This window comes from Triticum urartu, chromosome 4A (genome assembly GCF_056163025.1).
Source record: "Triticum urartu cultivar PI428250 chromosome 4A, HENAU_Tu73, whole genome shotgun sequence".
Classification (NCBI taxonomy): domain Eukaryota; kingdom Viridiplantae; phylum Streptophyta; class Magnoliopsida; order Poales; family Poaceae; genus Triticum; species Triticum urartu.
Window position 1 is genome coordinate 100,894,072 of NC_141876.1, and position 24,021 is coordinate 100,918,092.

General features: G+C 45.4%; 1 protein-coding gene across 1 annotated transcript; it reads right to left on the reverse strand.

Annotated features, from left to right (window-relative positions):
• Window positions 1-12,217: 12,217 nt before the first annotated feature.
• On the reverse strand, window positions 12,218-17,072 carry LOC125550914 (GDP-L-galactose phosphorylase 1). Its single transcript, XM_048714034.2, has 6 exons — window positions 16,502-17,072; window positions 15,881-15,984; window positions 14,606-14,911; window positions 14,338-14,523; window positions 13,984-14,244; window positions 12,218-12,791 (listed from the first exon to the last, which is right to left on the reverse strand). The coding sequence occupies exons 1-6, from the start codon at window positions 16,608-16,610 to the stop codon at window positions 12,462-12,464; spliced, it is 1,296 nt and encodes a 431-aa protein (XP_048569991.1). The 5' UTR covers window positions 16,611-17,072; the 3' UTR covers window positions 12,218-12,461.
• Window positions 17,073-24,021: the final 6,949 nt, after the last annotated feature.

Genomic DNA, 24,021 nt, shown 5'->3' on the forward strand with positions numbered 1-24,021 from the left:
TCAACAAAATGGGAGACCTCCACGTCACATCATCAAATGTGGCCTACCAACTAGCAAAAATACTAAACTTGCAATACCGGTGTTTTCTTGAAAAAGTGTTCTCAAAAACGACCTACCATGAACGAAGATTCATGGCTTTCAAGCCAAACTAGCAATGATATGGCCGCATCCGTTGAATAGTTTCTGCTAATATGCCCAAATTGGGGCCTCCGTCTTGTGATGGCAAACAATGTGCCAAAGCGAGGTTCCAACTTGTTTAACAAAAAAACCGTTTTTCATTTTTTTGAATGCAAAAGACATGCGTTTTTCGTGAAGCGGCTACAAGGAGGGGCACCCCAAACGGCGCCATTCCATGTCTATCTTAAAGTAGACCCTATTTTACGGATGGTCGCCAAAAAGCATGCATTTCCGACCCTCGTAGCTACTCCCGGCAATTCGGACCACCTTCAGCCGATTCAGCTGGAACCGGCTGGAATTTGAACTGCGGGTCCTCCATAGCTTGCCCATTATTTTCACTAAAAATGCTTTTTATCTTCACAGGTAGGCATTTCATCACAGAATCGACAACAGATTTGCACGGCTCAAACCCTAGCCACGGACGGCCGCCGCGACGAAATCGGACGGTTTTTGAAAACACCGTAAAAAATTCAAAAAAAATCAACAAAATGGGAGACCTCCGCGTCACATCATCAAATGTGGCCTACCAACTAGCAAAAATACTAAACTTGCAATACCGGCGTTTTCTTGAAAAAGTGTTCTCAAAAACGACCTACCATGAACGAAGATTCATGGCTTTCAAGCCAAACTAGCAATGATATGGCCGCATCCATTGAATAGTTTCTGCTAATATGCCCAAATTGGGGCCTCCGTCTTGTGATGGCAAACAATGTTGCCAAAGCGAGGTTCCAACTTGTTTAACAAAAAAACGTTTTTCATTTTTTGAATGCAAAAGACATGCGTTTTTCATGAAGCGGCTACAAGGAGGGGCACCCCAAACGGCGCCATTCCATGTCTATCTCAAAGTAGACCCTATTTTATGGACGGTCGCCAAAAAGCATGCATTTCCGACCCTCGTAGCTACTCCCGGCAATTCAGACCACCTTCGGCCGATTCAGCTGGAACCGGCTGGAATTTGAACTACGGGTCCTCCATAGCTTGCCCGTTATTTTCACTAAAAATGCTTTTTAGCTTCACGGGTAGGCATTTCATCACAGAATCGACAACAGATTTGCACGGCTCAACCCTAGCCACGGACGGTCGCCGCGACGAAATCGGCCGGTTTTTGAAAACACCGTAAAAAATTCAAAAAAAATCAAAAAATGGGAGACCTCCGCGTCACATCATCAAATGTGGCCTACCAACTAGCAAAAATACTAAACTTGCAATACCGGCGTTTTCTTCAGCTACTCGATATGATTTTAACCTTGATTTCTACAAAATTTACAAAAAAACCCTATTTTTCTACCCCCAAACCCAAAAGGATTTCCCTCCCACACCAAAATTTTCCCTCCACCAAAATTTCCCTCTCCCAAAATTTCCCTCCACTCCCTCTCCCACTACCAGGCGGGTCCCACCACTCCCTCTCCCACTAACATGCTGGATCCCCTCCCCTCCCAAAATCTCCCCTCCCGGCCCGCAACCCTATCCCACTCCCCATTCCCCATCCCGCAACCCTCCCTCCTCTGCTCCGTCGTCGAACGCCGACGAACCCAGCTCCGCGCCGCCCCGCCGCCCCTCCCCTGCTTCACGCCGCCCGCTCCATGCCGCACCGCCACCCCTCCCCTCCCCTCCCCAAATTTCCCCATTCCCCTCCCCTCTCCCCGACGAACCCTAGCTTCTCCCTCCCCAAGTCGCCCCACCGACAACCACTCCCTCCCCTGCTCCGCGCAGCCCCGCCGCCCGTCCACTGCTCTGCCCCTCCATTCCCCACCTCCCAGCCCCGACGAATCCCCCCTCCCCTCTCCCCACCCCGCAACCCTAGCCCCTCCTCCTCTGCTTCGCCCCGCCCCGCTCTGCTCCCCGATGACGAATCGCCGCTCCGCTCCTCTACATCGACGACGGTGGTGACAAGAGGGTAGACGCGAGCGACGACTGCGACAAGAGCCACTACTGCATCATCTACAACACGACGACAGGTACTCCCCTCATTAGGGTTAGGATTTTCTGGTGGTTCGGTGGGTCTCATGGTGCATCTTCTAGGGTTAGGATCTCATGGTGCATCTTCTAGGATTAGGATCTCCTGATGGTTAGGGTTAGGATCTCTTGGTGGTTAGGGTTCTTCTTCATGGGGATGGGGATGGATTCATGGGGTTAGGATTCATGGGATGATATCCTTCTTGTTCATGGGGTTAGGGTTCATGTCGTTGGTAATGTGATTTTGAGATGGGGATGGATTCATGGGGTTAGGGTTTTGTGCGGAGGTGGTTCTTTAATCTAGATTTTGTATGCTCTATTTTGATTTTGCATCCCTGTCAATGTCGTTGCTTGATGTTTTGTGTTGTCATGTGGATGCCCTATGGCAGCTCATCCATGGCCTTGTTTGTCATGCAGGTCATTGAGCAGCATCAGGAGGAGGAGCTCAAGCACGGCTACCACAAAAGTAGGTTTTTGTCCATCTCCATCTCCCTCTGCTGCCAATCATTGTTATGGTTTGTTAATCTTTACTTGTCATAGTGTATTACTTCAGAGCCATTTGCTTTGTTAATCCTTGTTATGCTTTGTTAATCTATAGTCATAGCGATTTGATTGCTTGATGACATTGAAGTTGATGTCTGTAAAAGGTCGTTTGTAGCCATACTAATAGTTAACAGGATGTAGTAGTTTTCTCTTTGGAATCCCTAGCAGGTACTAAAGTTTTGGATTATATTGCATATTCCTTTTAAATTTACTTGGCTAGTTTAGTGCCACCTCTTGAGTTAAATAAGAACCTGGAGTAAGCTCTTGTGCTGTAATTGTTGTGCCATTGTGTGAAGTATTGATATCCATTTGCATATTCGCAGAAATGGCTACATGTTCTTTGAGAAATCTTCCTTTGAAGCATTCTCCCAGTTTTGTATTTGCTAGAACAAGGATGTTATTCTTTTTGGGTGTTCGATTTGTTTTGCTTGCTGTGGCACTCTGTTATTTGTTCTTGATTATGGTCACCACTAAATCTAAAGCTCTGTAGTTGTTGTTCCCATGCTATCTAGGGTATGTAGGTTCCCATTCATGTTTGGTTTCTATCCTGTGAGCTCATGCCATGCTTTGGTTTACATATAGAAAGCTTTCTGCTCACTGTACTACTAGAGTAGTTCATGTAGGTGTGATATATGCTCTCTTGGTTGGTCTAGTTAATTCATGGTGTTCATTACTAAATGATTAAGTCCATCTGCCATTACTGTGAGCTATACTAATACTAGCACGAGACATTGCCATTCCTACGAGCTATACTAATACTAAATGATTAAGTCCATCTGCCATTCATGGTGTACCTGATAGTGTTGTCACAGTACCAATCATATACTGTAGACCATTGTGCTATACTAATACTAGCACGAGACGTTGTCAGATTTACCACATGATGTATATGTGATCATGTGGGGACTGGGGAAGGAAAGAGAGTGCGGGGTGGGCTCTATCAGCAGTACATGCTTAATTAGGGTTTCCATCAGCAGTACTTGCTAGTATTAGTATAACTTGGAGAAGAAGCTACTTGCTTGCTTATTAATTAGGGTTTGTATCAATAGTACTTGCTTGCTTCTCTTCAATTTCCTTCATTGCTTGCTTGTTTCTATCAGTAGCACTTTGCTTGCTTGCTTGCTTGTATTAGTAGCACTTATGCACTTTGCCTACTTGCTACTAGTGTACATGCATGCTTGTTTAGTGCACTTACATGTTTGCCTAATTAGTAACACTAGATCACTGTATTGTTGATCCATCAAGTTTGTTTCACATGTATTACATGTATGTGCATGATGGTACAAATGCTTTCCTTTATTGATACAAGTGCATCATTTTACTTTATCCCTGTTGTATCTGATTGTTGTTTATTCTATTTTGCAAGCACCACCTCAAGATCATCCATGGCAAGGATGACAAGGTCAAGCATGAGGCCAACCGTTGGTATGCAACTTGCTCCTTGTGGTTATACTGTCAGTTTCATAAAATCTGTGTCTTAATATGCTAAGTGAAATGTATTGCTGCAATCTGAATAAGCTGGCTTAATTGTGCCTGTGTGCTGTTAGTCTTCCTTACCTGAATAACTAGGATTAAATGATAATAAAATTTCATAAGATATGTTTGGCTGCCTGTCCATGCATTCCAAACATTCACCTAATAGTTACGTTTCCTTTATCATGCAAAGAAGAGCCTCTCATCGAGTACGAGAAGTTTAGGGCTAGAAATATCATGAGGAACAATCGGATGTTCCAGTCCCTTGGCATCGGTGCAATAGCGTCGATGATTAGGAAAACAAATGGTGTACAAGAAGGTAGAAGTGATGAGGTTCAAGAGGGTAGTGGAGTTATCAATGATGACCCAGAGTACAATCCTAAGGAGGATGAAGTTATTGATGGAGAGGAAGTGGATGATGTTGTAGTCAACAAGATTGTTAAGGTGCAAACTCTGTCTTGCTTGGAGGATTGGGGTTCTGTTATTCTATGTTATTCCTTATGCTCACATATTTCTCTTGTGATCTAATGCTTTTTTCCGTGCTGTTTATACGAGGCACTGAAGGAATCTAGGACGAAGAGGCCTGGTGTTAAGAAGACAGTCAGCAAGAAGAACAAGAGCTCAGAAACATCTGCTGCAATGCCTCCAGAAAGGGTGATGGCCCCAGCTCCAGGACAAAAAAAGAGGATCCTGGAACCTAATGAACCTGCCCTTGATAGAGTCACAAGGCAGAAAGCAAGGATGGTGACTGCGACGGACCATCAGGAAAGTATGCTACGCATGGACTCTCAGACCTCGGTGCAAATGGGTGATGAGTTGCCGCCCATGGATGATGGAACCACTCTCAGCATGGATGGAAGTGGCACTGTCTGCCTAGATGAAGCAGGAACCATCTGCATTGATGAAGCAGGCACTATCCACACAGACCTCAGCCCTGTTGCACCTTCTATTGACAGGAACGCTGTCATCAATGAAGAAGAACAGCAGCTTGTGCTTCAATCAGGCAAGTTGACCTTTGCAATGCTATCTTTTACTAGTGCATTTTCCAAATGGAATGATCATGTATGCTTTTGTCGATTCCTGCATTTGTCGATTTCTATTCTAATTTATGAGTTCAGTTTCATTTTTAGATGCAATGACTCCCAAGACTAGACTTAGAAAGGGCAAAGGGCTAGAGAGGATCACCAAGTCGCTTGGTAGCAAGGTGCCTATCCAAATTGCCGAAGGGATGATTCGTCCAGAGAAGCCTCTGCAGGCAGCAAAGCTTGCTTCTGAGTGTGGACTCGTTGCAAAAAGCCATCTTCCGGTTCTTCCTCACTTCAAGCTATACAAAAAAATGCTAGTCTATTGGAGAACTACATTGGGAAAGTTGCTGTAAGCTACTTGTTTCATAGTTAATGTGCTATCTATTTTCTGTTACACCTATGCATGATCACTAATATTGTTCCTACCTTGTTTGCTATCTTGGTAGGCAAATTTTGAGATGAACATGGACTCAGAGACCATTAAGACCTCGTGCAAAGATATTCTGCAGAAATATTCAAAGAACAGATGCCATCAGATCAAGAAGAAGTATTTTGATACCGTAGCCGCAAATAAAGTCAGCATTAAGTCTCAGGTGCCTGATCTAACGTATGGTGAATGGCAAGCTCTGGTGGAGATGTGGTCTACCCCAAGACACAAGGTTTGTCTCTGCTTTGTTTGATGCTTTATGTTTTGCACATGATATGCTAGTGCTAGATCATGCTGACAGTATGCTTTTTTGTAGGAAACCTGTGTGTCGAACAAGATGAATCGAGAAAAAGTCGTGTACAATCACAGAACTGGTTCCAGGCACTACACAGCACACATTTTTGCCACTGTGAGAACTCTTCTCTAGAGACCTTACCGTTTGATCCTCATTGAATAACATTTCTGATTCTTGCTGAATAACATTTTGATTTTTGTTGAAAACCATTTCAGAAAGAAGAGCGTAAGGGTGAGGAGCTGTCTGCGATTAACTTGTTTAAGGCCACCCACAACAGCAAGAAGCACGGGTTTTCGGAGCCAGTCAAGACTGCTATAGTAAGTCACTCCATGCTTTTCCCTGTTTGATTCACAACCAACTTTGATGCTTTGATGATTTGATCTTGTTTGATTCGGAGCCAGTCAAGAACACACGCTATGTTCCATGCTTTGATGTTGTTTGATAGTTCAACAAAGATATCAGAACTTGCTGTAGCTATTTGATGCATTTTTATGATATGATGAAATTTGATCTGAATGTTAGTTTGATGATTGGCTCACTCGGGAAGCCGTCTTATATAGAACCACCATTCTAGGCTTAATGAAGTGATCATATTGTTCCAATTGCATGTCTCCAGGTCACTAGTCATCATCTTCTTGTATAGATTTTGTGTGCTGGTTTAGTTACTTCAAATAATCCATTTGTGTGCTGGTTTAGTTTCTCTTGCTTGGTTTGGTTTGCAAAATGTGAAATAGATCTCCCACTAATGCCTATCATTTTCCTCCATATGCTAGCTTGAGATGGAAAAAATGAAGGACGCGCCGGTACCAGAAGGTGAAGAGCCAAAGTCTGCTGTTGAAATTGTCGAACAAGTCCTCAAGACCGAAGTCAAGCAAAGCACATTCCTCAGGAATGTTGGGCTCCAGTCATCTAGGAACAACTCCGGCAAAGCAACAACTGAAGTTGCTGCTCATGTTCGTGACCTTGAGCAGAAGCTGGAGAGGTCTGAGCTTCAAGCTGAAGTGATGCAAGAAGAATTGGCGGCAATCAAGATGAAGGCGGAAGAATCTGAAGCTGCACGCGACAAGGAACTTGAGCTGCTGCGCAAGAAGTCTCAAGAGCAGGAAGAGCAGTTAGCTCACTTGATGGCTCTCTTTGGAGCTAAGGCAGTTTGATGGTCTTTGAACTTGCTGTGCAGTTTGTCTTTGAACTTGATGTGAAGTTATGTCGTAGTAGGTCGTGAACTTATGTGGATCTGGTAGTGTTTTGCATCTGGTAGTGTTTGTTGCATTTTGCACTTGGTAGTGTTTTGCATCTGGTAGTGTTTTGCACCTGGCTGTTTTATGCCTTGTGGATCACTTGTGGATCTTGTGAACCTGGGCATGTTTATAGTTATGTGGATCTTGTGAACCTGGGCTTGTTGATCATTTTCTGAAGTCATGCAAAATATGAACTTGGGCTCTAAAAAGGCCGAGGCCCAAACAAGAATTAGACTAAAAAGGCTTGGGCCTAAAAAAAGAAATGACTGTAAGAAAAAAATTTACAAAAGGCTGCATAACACAAAATAAAAAGGCCAAGGCCCAAATTCGAACTAGACTAAAAAGGCTGTGGCCCAAAACAATAGTGGAATATAAAAAAATTCATCAGAAAAAGGCTCCATTCCCAGAAAATAAAAGGCCAAATTATTGGGCCAGGCCCATGCAGATAAGCAAAATAAAGAGAAAAAATAAATTAAATGGGCTGAACTATTGGGCTTAGCCCATCAAGACGGCTGAAATGGACCGGGCTGATTCTATTTTACGACCTTTTCATTTGGTCATAAGTCTGCCACGTCAGCTTGCCACGGTGGATCTGACGTGGTGTGGTCGGATTGCTAGTGACCAAAACAATTGGTCATTAAATCTACGACCTTTTTGGGTCATAAACATTTGCGACCATTCCAGAAGAAAGGTCGCTAATGTCAGTTTATGACGGCCAGCTTTTGACCTTATGTTTTTGGTCACAAAAAGGTCACAAATGGAAATTTGTGACCATTCAGTGACCAATAGTGGTGGTCACAAGTTGACATATTTCTTGTAGTGGGAATCCTACTCCTAGTGGGAGTAGGACTCCCCTTGGGCGCGCCATAAAGGGGCCGGCCCTCCCCTCCTCCACTCCTTTATATACGGGGGAGGGGGGCACCCCATAGACACACAAGTTGATCTCTTAGCCGTGTGCGGTGCCCCCTCCACAGATTTCCACCTTGGTCATATCGTTGTAGTGCTTAGGCGAAGCCCTGCGTTGGTAACTTCATCATCATCGTCATCACGCTGTCGTGCTGACGAAACTCTCCCTCGAAACTCAGCTGGGTCTAGAGTTTGCGGGACGTCACCGAGCTGAATGTGTGCAGATCACGGAGGTGCCGTACCTTTGGTGCTAGGATCGGTCCGATCATGAAGACGTACGACTACATCAACCGCGTTGTGATAACGCTTCGGCTTACGGTCTACGACGGTACGTTGACAACACTCTTCCCTCTCGTTGCTATGCATCACCTAGATAGATCTTGCGTGTGCGTAGGAATTTTTTTGAAATTACTGCATTCCCCAACAATAAAAGGTACAAAACATGATTACTACAGTAGCATTAATCATGTAGACACACAAAAATAGTAAAGATAAATATTGGGTTGCCCCCCAACAAGTAATTTTCTTCAATGCCTTTTAGCTAGGCATGATAATTTTAATGATACTCAGATAAAAGTATGAATTGAAACATAAGAGAGCATCATGAATCATATAAACAACACATTTAAGCCTAACCCACTTTCTATGCATATGAATTTTATAAGCAAACAATTTATTGAAGTAAGAATCAACTAGCATAGGAAGGCAAAACAAGTGTAGCTTTAAAACTTTCAACATAAAAAGAGAAAACTTAATGTTGTTGAAGTTTATATAAGCATATTTTTCTCTCTCATAATAATTTTCAGTAGCATCATGAACAAATTCAACAATATAACTATCACATAAAAAAGCAATCTTTTCATGATCCGCATGCATAGAAATTTTATTACTCTCCAGATAAGCAAATTTATTTCCATCAATAGCAGGAGGAGCAAATTCAACCAAATAACTATCATATGAAAATTGATTGACATAATCAATTTGAGCATTAAAATCATGATGAGAAGTTTCATGGTTATAATTATTCTTTATACATAAGTGTCATCACAATAATCTTCATACATAGCAACTTTGTTCTCATAATAATAAATTGACACATCTTCCAAAGTAGTGGATTCAACACTAAATAAAGTCATGACCTCTCCAAATCGACTTTTATCATTGTAATAAGATTCAGCACCCTCAAAAGTAGTGGGATAATTATTACCTAAAGTTGACACTCTTCCAAACCCACTTTCATCGTCATTGTAATCATCATAAATAGGACGCATGTTCTCATCATAGTAATTTTTCCATCAAAAGTAAGGGCACTAAAAAGATCATCTTCATCAAACATAGCATCCCCAAGTTTATGGCTTTGCATATCATCAGCACAATTGATATTCATAGAGTACATACTAATAACATTGCAATCATGCTTATCATTCAAGAAACTCACACTAAACATTTTGTTAAATTCTTATTTTAACACTTCATGAAGATTATCCGATTCATAGTTTTCACGAGAGACTTCATAAAGAGAAAGAATCTCACATAACTTCATTTCCATTTATTTTTTGTATTTTTCTTTTATAAACCAAACTAGTGATAAACAAAATACTAAAAGATTCAATTGGAAGATCTAAAGAAGATATCTTCAAGCACTCACCTCCCTGCCAAGGCCGGCAAAAATAGCTTGGTGTCTACTACTCAACTTTATTCTTGTAGACTTTGTTGGGTCTCCAAGCAGAGTTTTGTAGGACGGTAGAAAAATTCTCTCAAGTGGATGAAGTTTATCAAATCGTGGGAGGTGTAGGATGAATATGGTTCTCTCTCAAACAATCATGCAATCAAATGCGAGAAATCTCTTGTGTCCCAACGCACCCAATACAGTTGTCAATTGTATATGTGCACTAGTTCGGCGAAGAGAGGGTGATATATGTGTAATATGGATGGTAGAAATATATTTATATAATCTGAATAAATAAAAACAGCAAGGTAGCAAGTAACGAAAGTGAGCAAAAATGGTGTTGCAATGCTCGGAAACAAGGGTTAGGGTTCATACTTTCACTAGTGCAATCTCTCAACATCATTAACATAATTGAACCACGTGATAATCCCTCAAAGTGCAGCAAAGAATCACTCCAAAGTTTCTATTCTATCGGAGAAAGTAGGATAAAATTGTGTAGGTAGGAAAACCACCTCAAAGTTATCTTTCCAATCAATCTTTCAAACCACCCCCAAAGTGTCACAGATAGCTCTAGAGAATATACTACGGCAACACCATATGATATCGTATCGTTCAACCTTTATGTCACCTAGAATACCCCAATATCACCATGTGTATCGCAAATTAATACTACACACACATCATGCAATCTCAACTCCAAAGTATTCAATCCAACATAAAGAAACTTCAAAGAGGAAGAATCAATTCGCCACAAAAATGGTAGAGGGGGACAAACATCATATGATCCAACTTTATTAATAAATTTCATGATACAATGAAGATCGAATTCATCAAGAACATCAGAGAGTGAGAGATCAAACACATAACTACTAGTACATACCCTCAGCCTTGAGGATAAACTACTCACACATCATCATGGAGGCAGTAAGGTTGATGAAGAAGCCTCCGTGGGTGGGTCTGACAGAGTGCCGAAAAAGGGCTCCAGATGAGAACGCTTCGAAACAGAGGCTTGCGGCGGCGATAAAATTATTTTGGGCCTCGCTTCGTGGGCTTTAGAATATTACGTAATTTATTATTGAAATTATGTCAAACGGAGCCTCGAGGGCCCCACAAGCCTGGGTGGCGTGGCCTAGGGGGCGCCCCTGGCCTTGTGGAGCCCTCGGACTTCTTGTGGCTGCCTCTCAAAGCTTCTGATGTTTCTTATTTTCCACAAAAAATTCTTGTGAATTTTCATCGTGTTTGGACTTTCTTAGATGTGGATTTTCCGTGAAGCTAAAGACATGCAAAAAAACAGATACTGACACTGGGCACTAGATTAATATGTTAGTCTATAAAAATAATATAAAGTGCACCAAAACCATATATAATTGATGTAAATATAGAATGAATACTTGATAAATTATAGATATGTTGGAGATGTATCACCGGACAGGGTACCATCGGACTGGGCCGAAGCGATGGAAGAAACCCTCGCAGGGGGTGGGGATCTCCCAACTGTCACCCACATCAGCCATAGGGTGGCGAAGGGGAGATGAAGCGGTGATGCAGTCGATGGTCATCCTTGGTGCTCGCCGTCCAAATCTTGCCTCTAATGACGCTCGCCACAGCCGGTGAGAGAACGGGGAGAGGGAAGAGTGAGAGGTGAGAAAGGGGTGAGAGGATTTATGGTGTCACTTTGAGAAACAACGTGACGGCTCCTGCGTATACCCACACGTGCAACGGTCTGCAGCAACATGTGGTACCTTGCATCACTCAGGCTTGGCTCGCTGAAAACAGAAGATTCAAGCGTTTCTATAGTCAGACCCAACGGTACTTTAAGTTCCATGCGGGCCAGGATTTGGATGCAGGTCCAACATCCAAACTGCATCCACAGGGACTGGCTGAGGGCCAGGATTTGGATGCGTAGATGCAGGCAACCAACAGGCCATTTGTGCATCGACTTCCTCTCTGCGACTGTGCCTGGGATTGAGACTTTGTGCATCGACTTCGCCTGTGCCTAGGACCGCGACATGTCCGCGCTCTTCCACAAATGCTCTGGTATAAGTTTTCATTTGTGAAATTCAGTTAGTGATAACATGAATCACTCTGTTTATGTAGCCAGTATTAATAAATGAAAAACAATCTGTGAGTTAGATTTGGTGAAATTTGCATTTGCCAATCGGTGAAAGAAAAGAATGATTTGGAGCTTAGGTGATGCTGAAGCTTCTGCCAGAAATCTGACCAATAGCATGGTGTTTGGCGTTTCACGATGTGATAACTTCAAAATAAGCTGAAATTTTTGCACCTCCTCCTGTCTGAACAATGTGTTCTTACAGCTAGTATCATTTATCTGTCTGTAGTTGCATCATGGGTCTTTCAGTCTTTCATGGCTGCTTCAATCCCCTATCAGTTATGTCTGCATCTCATCATAGATCCATTTGCGGTGGCCATGTGCAAATGATAAGCTTGACAAAAGAAAAATACAAATGAAAAGGCAAAGGTAGCAGTTTAGAATGAGAAACGCGGTCGGGCGATGAACACACCAATGCATTTCAGTTATAAACAAGCCAACACGCATGCCTGTGCTTAATAATAAACTGCACAGTATGAACACCAGCAACTAGTAGCCAACAACGGTAGCTAAAGATCAGAGGCAGAAGTAGCAAGCAAGAGCGGACACGGTACAATTACTGGGATCCCTGCTAACACCAAGCAGCCACAGATAATGCGAACCTAGCGATCTGAGTCGATCTGAACGATTTCCTTTGCTCTCTCACTGAAGGACAAGGCAACCTTCCGACATGTGTGAAGAGGCTCGTGGGACGGAGGATGACGATGCATAAGGAGACTCACTGGATTCCTCTTCCTCGTCAGATTCAGTGAGGCCGGTGGCCTCAAAGATACATGCCTTCACCTCCTCAAATCGCTCCTCCGACAGAGACACCTCAGCGAGAAGCCTCCAGGCTGATGCTTCTGAAGCCTCCTCGAAGTCCGTCCTCCGTTTCAGAACAATGTGGCCACTGATCTCCCATACTGCAGGGTTCACCTGCGTGTCTAGCAGATCCTGGCTCACTTCACCAAGAGCCTGCTTCTCGGCATAGCACTGCGCATTTGCAACAGGAAAGATTAGAAAACATCAGGGAGGTACAAATGGGGACAGCAGCCAACATCATTATGCAATTAATGTGGCAGTGATCTAATTTAACAATGAAGACTAAATAAATGGTGTTTCACAAAACTTTAAGCTACAGAAATTATTTCATGTTTGCAGAAAATCTACCTTGAGAATACTAGTATGTATACACGTGCAATGCACGTCTTAACAGTATTGTTCCTATGATTCTTGTAAAAGAAAAGAAAAGTATATAGTACTTTGCAATGAATTCAAAGCAAAAAATAATATTACTGGTGTATGCATGCAGAAATGTAATAGAAAAATTGGTAATTGGCATGACACAATGCCTGTGGAATTTCCTTAGGGAAAAAGATGTATGTGGTGGAACCCACAAATTGTTTGCTTTTGTTTCTCCTCCCAGATCATACATCTCTCGTACTCGGCCGAGGGCGGAGCCAGAATTTAGATATGAGGGCCGGAAAGGAGCGGGGAGCCAATGTTCACAAATGTTACGGAACATCGCGATATGTTAAATCTCGCGATAGATTTGATGAAAAATCGTCAAAATATATTCTGAAACTACAAAAGAGTGTTACATACATGTTAACTTAAATTGAGTTCTACAACCTCGAGTGTTGAACAAGTTGATACTTTGAACTTTATAGCTATTTTTCTTTAAAATCATGTTATATCAAAGAAAATTGTGTTCATTCTATTTCAAAAACATGTCGAAGACAATTAGAAGAAAATAAAAGGAATTAGCATTTAACATAAGTGTTTTTACTACTGTCAATTTTTTCCATGGATAATTTTTGCCATGGATTATAAAGTGATGGTTTTCTGCTAATGAAATGTCTATTGTGATGGTCTTTTGCATTTCACTCGGCTGCAGCGGAAAACTACCTAGATTTATGAGACGCAATGGCACATGTAACATGGCGAGAAGAGAGGAGGTGTGACATGATTGTTCTAGAAACCAGCAGATGCAGGTGCGGGCTACTGTTCACTGCGAATCCTTTCATTCTCAACCGTTAGATTTATGAGACGAACGGCTAGGATTGATATTGTTGCTACAATTCAAAACTCATACAATATATAGAAGTATAGATATATTTCTTGATGGATTAGTAATGATATCATATTTGCAGAAAGAAGCTTTGGACTCTACTGCGGAAATTACCTGAGGAAAAACGAAGATCCTTCTACCGGAATCAGAGATGAGGACGTTGAAAGGAACATTGTTCTCCTGGAGCCAAATGCAAGCGTTGGTAACCACATCAGCCAAATCCTTCAGTGTGTTCCCTCTCTCAAACACCAGACCTCTCACGGGGAAATTTGTCAGTTTTGACACCTTCACTCCACTATTCAGCGCACACTTGGCAAGGGGGATCTTCTTGGTAGGCGCCTTCTCAACAGGAAAAGGTACTGACAGGTAGTATGCCTGTACAAAAAACAAAGTTTTAGTGTGATCGCCACAATTATCAACTATGTTTACAGCACAGAAGTTAGGCCTTTGTGTAATGACTTAAAGTACCTGGAAGTGGAGATGATTGATGGTGGCAAAGGCACCCAAGCTGTTGTAACCAAGCCTAAAGTATGGGCTTGCAGCCTCAGCTGCCATGTGTAGTGCAAGCAGGAAGCTTTCAGGATCAATTTGCTGAGGCAGGCGGTCAAGGACACGTGGAATGAGAAGCACATGACCGTACTCAATAGGGCTCACCTGCAATCCGTTGGAAGTACCAGTGTTAACATCAAGATTTATATTCTGGAATAAAGGTAAATTTTGGCTGAAAGATGTGTACATTGATTGCAACAACGCTGGGAGCATGGTCACCCTCAGTGCTTGGGGCATTTTCAAGGAAATAGCTGCTGCCGCCACCACCTTTCTCAAAGCGAAAGAGAACCTCCTCCTGGCCAACCTTGGTGAAGTTGAACTTGGCAGAATCGAATGGCTGGAGCACACGGTCAACACGGAACTCGGTCGGGCGCTTCTTGAGGTGGCGGCCTTCGTTAAGCTGTGCAACAAACCCAAGCTCGCCAGGAATCACCTTGGTCTCGCAGGCTGTTACGTCATATCTGAATAGGCCTCGGGCCACCCTGTCCTCCCACTAATAAGAGAGAGCAAAGTCAAAATATAAGAGTACAATAAAATAAAATAAAGAAGTAACGGCCAACCTAAAATAACAAGATAATCGTTATGAGATGTTTTGATGGTCCAATTTAAGACAAATTTTCTAGAACTGTGTCCATGTCAATGTTATCTTTCAGTAAACAAAAGTATTATATTCCAAACTCATCCCTACAAAGCTTATTTTTGCAATAATCAACTCCTATTGGGAAGAAGAAACAATTAGAAACATCCATACTGGATTACAGCTCTATCAAAGGTAAAGCCAAGCATGTGCCACTAAATTATGATTTTTCTCATCTATTTTCCCGCAACCTCAAGTTGACATACAGATTGAGTTTGAGGAATCACCTCACCCTAGGATTGGTATCATTGTCGGATCTCAAGTTTTTTTGTGGCTGATACCTTATGCTTAAGAGTTACGAGGGATGAGGTCTCATTCTTATTCCTCAAAGGAAACATCTGATAAAGTTCTGAAATCTAGATCCATTTGTAGTAAAAAGCAAACATTACATGCTTTTATTCTGTCTGTATATCACATTGAAATGCACCAAATTGAGCTATTTAACCTCCTCTGCCATATTAAGCATTTTAACTACCCGAGGATATCTTAGCATGTTTACAAAATCTTGTAGAAGAATACAGAACAGTGTATTTATCGTATTTTGGTCCAAGCGTAACAGCTGTAAGCCAGTAAGCGATAACAAACTCCTGTGATCTTCTCAGGAAACAAAATGCACCAAAACACTATCGAGTACTGGTTTTACCAGCAGAACTGCTAAGTGTACGAATTCTTACAACAGCATGACCTTCCTTTCTAAAGAATTAAGTATGCAAACTTTTCTACTATTTTCAGTATAGACAGGAACCTAGGTGGTGTGTTGTGCATCCACTCTCCTAACAAAATGAGGTAGGAGCCAGGTTCACTTGATTGCTAGTATTTTCTTACCTGTGCAAGGAGGAGAGAATTTAGGAAGAACTCGGTAGGGAGCTCATCATCCTGCGCAGGCTTCTTTGGGTCGGCCTTGAAAGCATAGAGGGGGAGCTTGGAAGCTACAAGTGTTTATAGAAAAAGAATGTTTAATTAGTAAAGGATGTTTAAATCTGCAACTTTTTGGCAACAGAATGAAAGTTTCAGAACTTTGTTTCAGTTGTCTAATTAAAAACAAACTTTGATTAGATTAATGGGACAACGAGAAATTCATACTACTAAAACTAATGCATCGTTCTGATGCAGAGGCTGGGGCGAACCCCCCTTTTCGAAAAAAAACTAAACTAAACATAGCTAGATATAGCAGAAGAAGCCCATATTCTAATTCAGTGTAATCAGTACTCCCTCTGTAAGCTAATATAAGAGAGTTTAGATACTAAAATAGTAATCTAAACACTTATCCTATATTAGTTTACGGAGGGAGTAGTATTCTAGGGTATAATCGAAGGAAATAGAAAACTTTTGCCCCAGAGGAAACAAAATAAACCTAAAAAATAGACGAATTCGAGGATAAAATGAGCTGAGCTGCACCTCCCAATATGAAAACAAGATGAAAATTGGGCAGGGCATAATACGCACCAGGCAAGCAGCAATCCCCGAGGCAGTTCCTGCCGCAGCCCCCGCCTCCTTCTTCCTGGTAGTTGGACAGCACCGTCGGAACCCTCTTAATCGTCAGCTTCATCTCCATCTCCTCCGGACTGCTCTTACAATCTCCTCTGCTGTATCTACCGCGTACCGGATGTTGTTAACGACGACTTAGCGTGGGTTAGCACTTAGCAGTCAGCGCCGCCGCGCAATCAGAGAAGGAGGCGACCGCCGCCGGCGAGGAAGAGGAGGTCGGAGGGGCTGCCCCCGGCCGAGGGGAGTGCTCCGCGTCCTCCGTGCGGCTCCACCTGCGCAGCGGGGGCGCCGCGCGCGGGGTCCGCGGAAGCAGCCGTGATGCCCGGAGAGACAAACCGGAGGGCGGGAGGGGGGAGGAGCCGAGCGTCCCGGAAGGCTACGGAGGGCTGCAAGGGAAGGAAGTAAGACCTCCCGGCCGGGCTGCCCGCGTCCCTTCGGGGACGACGGCGGACGGCGTGGACGGCGAGGTGGCTGGTTTGTGGCTGGGCTGCGTCGGCGTGGCAGCGGAGGCGAGGGAGGGGGCGGCCTTAAATAGAGGGGGCGGGATTGGGGCAGAGCAGCGGGGGGGAGGAAGAGGAAGGTTTGTGCGGTGGACGCCGCGGCTGTGTGGCGCTGCTTTCGCCGCCCGCGATCGCGCGGCTGTTTTGCTGCCTGGATCGTCCACCGCTCGCCCTCCCACGGAACACAAGCTCCGCTGCTTGCTGACTAGGATATGTCATGTATCTATGGGGTCCGTCCCGGATGCATGCGTTGGAAACCGACGCGTAGTAGTACTCACAAATATTTTTTTTTGAAGGCAAAGCAATGCTTTATAAATCAACGGTGGCTGAGTATGTCACTCAACACACGTTCAGCCACAAAGAGCGGTACAGTTGTATCTCACTCCATACAAGTATTGGCCAAACACATGCGACCTATTTGAGCTAGTTCATGTGCAACAGAATTCGCCTCCCGACGGCAGGATCGTATAGTGAACTTCGAAAACCACATCTTGAGCTGTAGTTTTATGTCTTCTACAACTGCAGCATAGGGTGAAGAGTCCGTCTTCCCGATGTCCAGAGCATCAGCGAGCAGCTGCGAGTCTGTTTCGAAGGTGACTCTAATGACGCCGAGATCTGCCGTTGTCGTGACCGTTGCGGTCATTGCTCCGACCTCGGCAACAAAGGCATCCGCTGTATGATCGAGCCGCCCCGCTCGAGCTATGATCACATGTCCTCCCTCATCCCTGGCCACTACGCCCCACCCTCCTATGCTTCCTCCCGGCATAAAGGCCCCATTGAGGTTGATTTTGATCTCATCACTAGCTGGTGGTGTCCATGCGATTGGGGCCACTTTGTGTGGTTTGTTGTACACCTCCTCATACTCCAGTGCATCGCATCTCGTTCGCCGAACTATCTTCGAAATCTGGATAGGAAATTCTCCTTGTATCTTGTTTCTATTATTCCACCAATGCCATCAGAATATTACTATGAGCATCCTCTTCTTTTCATCTAGCTCCCACAGCTTGTCAAGCATTACATGCACCCCCTGAGTCCCTCGATCTGCATGCGTTCCTTCTCAAGGCCCAAAGCTCGCCATCCTTCTTTAACCGATTTACACTTGATGAACAAATGCGCCCCATCCTCCTCTGCCCGCCCGCAAAGAAAGCAGCGCGAGCTCTCCAGCTTCATACCCCTCTTTGTCAGGTTTGTGCATAGTGCCAAGGATTGGTGCTTCATCCGCCAGACAAATATCTGCAATTTGACAGGGCAGCGCATCTTCCATATACGCTTCCAGGTCGGATCATCAGATCTCTCTAGTTGTCCCGCGCCGGCAGTGCTCGACCCGGGCGCTCTCGTTATTGCTTGTTTACCTAGCTCAACATGAAGCTTATAGGCGCTCTTAACTGAGAATTCTCCCTTCGTATCAAAGTGCCAGGCATAGAAATCGTCCACCCCCTCCCTGAGGGGAATGTTCAGAATATGTTTCGTGTCCTCCTCGCAAAAGGTGTCCCGGACAAGCGTCTCATCCCAGTTGCCTGACGCTGGATCAATGAGTTCATTAACTATGGTGAGGAGATTTGCACCGCGTGGTGTGATGACACGCCTTGACCATGATCTGGGAATCCAAGGGTCCGACCAGATGTTCACTGTGGATCCGTCCCCGATCCTCTTAATGTATCCCTATTTCACAAGGTCCAAACCATGCAGAATGCTTCGCCACGAATAAGAGATACCATCTTGGACTTGGGCCTCAAGTACTGACCGTCCGGGGAAATATTTCACCTGTAAAATCCTTGCGCATAGACTGGTGGGGTTTTGGAGGAGTCGCCGCCCCTGCCTAGACAGCATCGCCATGTTAAAGCTGTGCATATCTCGAAATCCCAAGCCTCCCATTGCTTTCGGCCTAGCTAGTTTCTCCCAGCTTATCCAATGCATCGGGTTTTGTTTATCCTGTTGGCTCCACCAAAACTTACCCATTAGTGCGTTCAATTCTGCGCAAAAGGTTTTGGTGAGGTCGAAGCATGACATGGCGAACGCGGGTATAGCCTGAGCCACCCCCTTCACAAGCACTTCTTTGCTTTCTTTCGCAAGGAGCCTCTCCTGCCATCCATTGACTCTCCCACACATATTGCGTTTGATGTAACCGAATGCCCGCCTCCTCGAACGGCCTACATGAACTAGGAGGCCGAGGTATTTGTCGTTCCAATCCTCACTCTATATTCCAAGGGTGCCCTTAACCGCTACCCTGTCAGCTTCATTCGTGTTCGGACTAAACATGATGGCGGAGTTCTCCGTGTTGATGCATTGCCCGGAGCAGTCCTCATACAATTGTAGAACATCATGGAGAGCCATAGCTTCCCGCTGCTCCGCTTTGATTAACAACATGGAGTCGTCCGCAAAAAAGAGATGTGAGACGCACGGCGCCCTTGGGCAAATTTTGACTCCATGCAATGCCTCCCTCCTTCCTGCATCCCTGAGCGTTGTTGATAGCCCTTCCGCACAAATCACAATCAGATAGGGGGACGCCGGGTCTCCTTGCCGAAGGCCCCGCGATGGACTGAACTGTTGAGTCAGTGCACCATTTACTTTAATATGATATCGCACGGTCCTCACACATTTCATTACCAGGTCCACCCATCTTCTGCCGAAGCCTAGCTTGCTCATCATGGCCTCTAGGAAGCACCATTCTACTCTGTCATAGGCTTTGCTCATGTCTGCTTTGACCGCCGAATATCCAGTTTTTCCGGTTCTCTTATTCATCAGGTAGTGTGATAGCTCATAGGCTATAAGAACATTATCCGTGATGAGTCTTCCCGGCACAAACGCGCTTTGGTTGTCTGAAATGATGTCCAGGAGGATAATCTTTAGTCTATTCGCAATGACTTTTGACACCAACTTATATACCACATTGCAGAGGCTGATAGGCCGTAGATCCTTGATTCTTCTCGGATTTTTGACTTTTGGTATGAGCACAACCATTGTATCATTCCATCCTTCCGAGATTTCTCCTCCATTCAGCACAGCGAGCACTTCTTCCACTACCTTGTCCCCCATAAAATGCCAATGCCGTTTGAAAACAACTATCGGCATCCCATCAGGCCCCGGTGCCTTGAGATCACCGATATGGTCCAGCGCCGCCTTGACTTCCTCCCAAGTAAAGGCTGCATCAAGGATTGCATGCATGTCAGTATTTACCCGCGGCTGGACCTTATCAATCAGTTCGGGCAATCGGTGAGGATTAGAGGATGTAAACAGTTCCTGAAAAAATGAGCACACGTAATTAGTTAAGCCCTCTCCCTCCAAAACTACATCACCATCCTCCCTTCTGATCTCCTTGAGTCTATTTGTTCTCTTCATTGCACACGCGACAGATTGCAAATATTTGATATTGCGGTTGCCCCCCTTCAACCACCACATATGAGCTCTCTGCTTCAACTTCGTATGTTTCTTCTCCTTTAGATTGTGAACTAGTGCACGGAGTCTAGCTTGTTCCTTGACTTTCCCTTCCGACACCGGCTCCTTCATACACCTCTCCAGCTCCCCTCGTGCCTTTTTTATCCTCCCCTCCAGCTCTCCCACCACCTCTCTACTCCACGTGCCCATCTGCGTCGCCACCGTTTTTAAGGCTCGGGTAACACTCCCTCCTCCTCCCATCCAGCTCTTCTCTCATGCTTCCATGATCACCTCCTCACACCCTCCTCCTGCAACCACCGAGCCTCAAACCGAAACGTATTATCTCCACACCTTCATTTCTTGTCCACCCCGTCCAGCTGCACAATTATCAGGCGATGATCCGAGTGTCTCGGTTCTCCATTGATGACTGCAAATTGTGGGAACATATCACACCACTCCTTATTTGCTACTGCCCTATCAAGCCGCTCACAAATATATGTCCACATCTCCTTGCTATGATTCCTCCAAGTGAAAGTATCTCCCTCATACCCCATATCACTCAATTTGCAATGGTCTAACGCCTCCCTGAACGCATCAAGATACTGCTGCGGCCGGTCTGCACCCCCCACCTTATCATCGCTTGCTAGTATTTCGTTGAAGTCACCGAAACACAACCACGGCCTTTGTCCGGTGTTGCTGATTCAGGATTTTCAGCAGCTTCCATGTTTCTACGTTCCTCTGCATTTCAGATTTGACGTACACCCCGGTGAGGCGCCAGATCGTTCCATCCTCCCTGGATACATCCACATCCACATGCCTCCTCCCATATGAACGTAGAGTGACATCGACTCCCTTCCTCCAGAACAAGGCCACCCCTCTTCCACTCCCTTCATCCTTCCAAGCAACCATGTTGGCGAGCCCCAACAACCACCTAAACCTTCCCAGCTCCTTCTCCTTCATTCTAGTCTCACACAGAAATAAAATGTCGGGCTCCTTCGTTCTTCCCAACTCGAGAAGAGACTGAACTGCCGGGCCGTTCCCGAGTCCCCGGCAGTTCCAACTTACGAGTTTCATTTCTCCCCGCGGGGCTGCACTTGCAACCCGGCCGATGTGTTTGTGTTCTGCTTTCCCTCTACTGAGCAGTCTGCGTTCTCCACTTGTCCTTCCAAACTACTTCCCCTACCACCTCCCTCCGCCTTGCTCTTCTTGGCCAGAGCTGGTTCCTCCACCTCCATACTGTCACCATCCCTCTTGCCAAGCTTAACACCCAAATGATCATTTTGACTATCACTTCCCGCCCTTTCCCTTCTTCGAAACTTTTTCCTTTCCTCCTTTCCTGTGTTTTCCTCACCACTTAACCCCGAACGGCCTTGGCTCTCCACTTTATCCTGGCCTCGCTCCCCTCCTGCAGTTTTCTCTTTAGATGCTACGTCGAGTTCTGTACCATTGGACTCAGTATCTATCACCATATCTGGCTTCGCCGGTGCACCTTCCTCCAAGTTCTGTGCTGCCGCTCCAAATTGGAGAGCTCTTGATGTGCCCCCTTCCAAGTGTTTGTCACCTTTATCTGCATGTTTGAGCGGACTTGTTACTTCCTTCTCTTCCTCTCCTGTTCCCTTCTCGGTACTCCTTGATGCCACCCCTTCCTTCCTCCAAGATGGTGCATCGCTTCCCGACCCACCCGAGCCTCTACCCCAGTTGTACTGTCTACGTTCTCCTTGATAGTTACTCCCATCACTCCCTCTGCCTCCACTCAGGTTTCTTCCACTGCTGCCACGCCACCCTTCTTTCCATCTACCCCTCCCTCCTTCCTCCTTTTTGTGACCTTCCTCCACTCTCATCCATGGGCCATACTGGGGTGCTTCACCTCTCACAGGTTTCATGTTGCATTCCTTCTCTCCGTGACCAATTATCCCGCAGGTGTAACAAAAATCTGGCATATGCTCATACTCAAATCTGCACCAGATCAATTATTTCTTCTTCTTCTTCTTCTTATTGCTATCCTCTCCATCCACTCCCTCCACTAGCATATTGCCGTCTGCTTTCTTCTCCCGCTCCAGTACAAAGCCCCTCAAAATTGGGTCAGTAATATCCAGTTTCACTTTCACCCTGAGATACTTCCCCACCGCTCTCCCATCATGCCCTACATCCACATTGACTAATTCATGAAATCATGTGCCGATTCTCTCGCCTGTGGTTCTATTCATGTGCTCGAGTGGTAGCCCAAAGACGCGAAGCCATATTGGGATCAGGTTGAAGTCATACTCATCTACCGTCTTCTCTGGGTCGAATTCCTCCATGACTAATAGCTCCTTATCAAACCACCACGGTCCATCCTCCAGTGCTCGCCTCCAGCCCGACGGTTGGCGGAAGGTAAAGAGGAAAACATTTGACTCCACCTCCTTGCAATCCACACCCTTTATGGGACACCAAATCCTTCCCAAGGTTTGCCCAATCATACTAGCATGCGCAGGTTTCTCCGAAAAAAGTTCACCCATCGCCTGAGGTTCATCTGGCGCCCAGTCGACTGCCTTCCCCTTCTCTGCCTCCCCGATCTTCAGTCCCCTCTTCTCCGCCTCAGACAACTTTAAGCCCCTCATCAGGCCCTCAACTCCTTCCATCCCCTCACCTCTGACTCCACACCTTCAGAAACAAAACCCTAGGGATAGACTCGGTGGTGTACGACCGCGGTCCCTAGCACGCGGAAGGCTTATCATGGATGGGATGGGTGGATGGACAACTGCGAAGTCGATGGTTGGGTTTAAAAGAGATCGACGCTTTCAGGGAGGAGAAAGATCATCGATCTAGGCCGCACCACCGTCAGGAACCCTAGCACCAACGTGATCGCCTTCGTGATCGCCACTCCGGGAATTACGCCAACCGCCACCGTACGGGGCGGACTCCGTAGTAGTACTCACAATTCGTATATGTCTATTCTTCTATTTTCTCTATTTTTATATATAGAGATCTATAATAAAAGGATAACATTTACTGCCGGCCCGCCGGCCGAACCGTTGCCCTGGACGTGATCTGCGCGTTGGATCTCTTTAGATCCAAAGACACTCTTACGCCACGCGCGTTGGATCTCATGAGCAAGCAAATGGACTGGGCTTCCCTCTCCACCCATTTGTCTGAGGGCTCATGTTCTACTATGGCCTGGATTTCCACGATCTGGCCCCGAACTTTGTCCTCAACATCTCGGCGTTTACCATCGTGTGCGAGGCTTTCTTCTGCGTCCGCCCCCATTTCGGCCTATGGCTCAAGACTTTCAATGTCAAGCCGAAGGTGGTGCGCGGCACCCAGGCAGAGTGCGGAGGAGCCATGGTGGGCAAGATGCCCAACGTCCTATGGCTCGAGGGCTCCTTCTTGGAGACCCTAAAGGGGTGGCAATCGGGGTGGTTTTACATCACCGAGCCACGCGACCCTGAATGGGTCACAGCCCCCGAGTTCCGATCCGGACCCGCTACGCGGCTCACCTCCTGGAAAGAGATGGGCCTGTCGTGGGGTAAAAAAGGAGAGATGACCGGACTCCAAACATGCGTCCAAACCCTGGTGGACAAGAAGCTCAAACTTGTCAACGTAGTCCAGGTTATGCTCATCCGC

Bases quoted from the DNA above. Each gene is read 5' to 3' on its own strand.
- LOC125550914 (XM_048714034.2), bottom strand. From the start codon at position 16,610: ATGGAGATGAAGCTGACGATTAAGAGGGTTCCGACGGTGCTGTCCAAC. The intron at 15,985-16,501 runs GTGCGTATTATG...AAACACTTGTAG, and splicing joins CGGGGATTGCTGCTTGCCTG to CTTCCAAGCTCCCCCTCTAT. The intron at 14,912-15,880 runs GTAAGAAAATAC...CTCTCTTATTAG, and splicing joins ATTCTCTCCTCCTTGCACAG to TGGGAGGACAGGGTGGCCCG.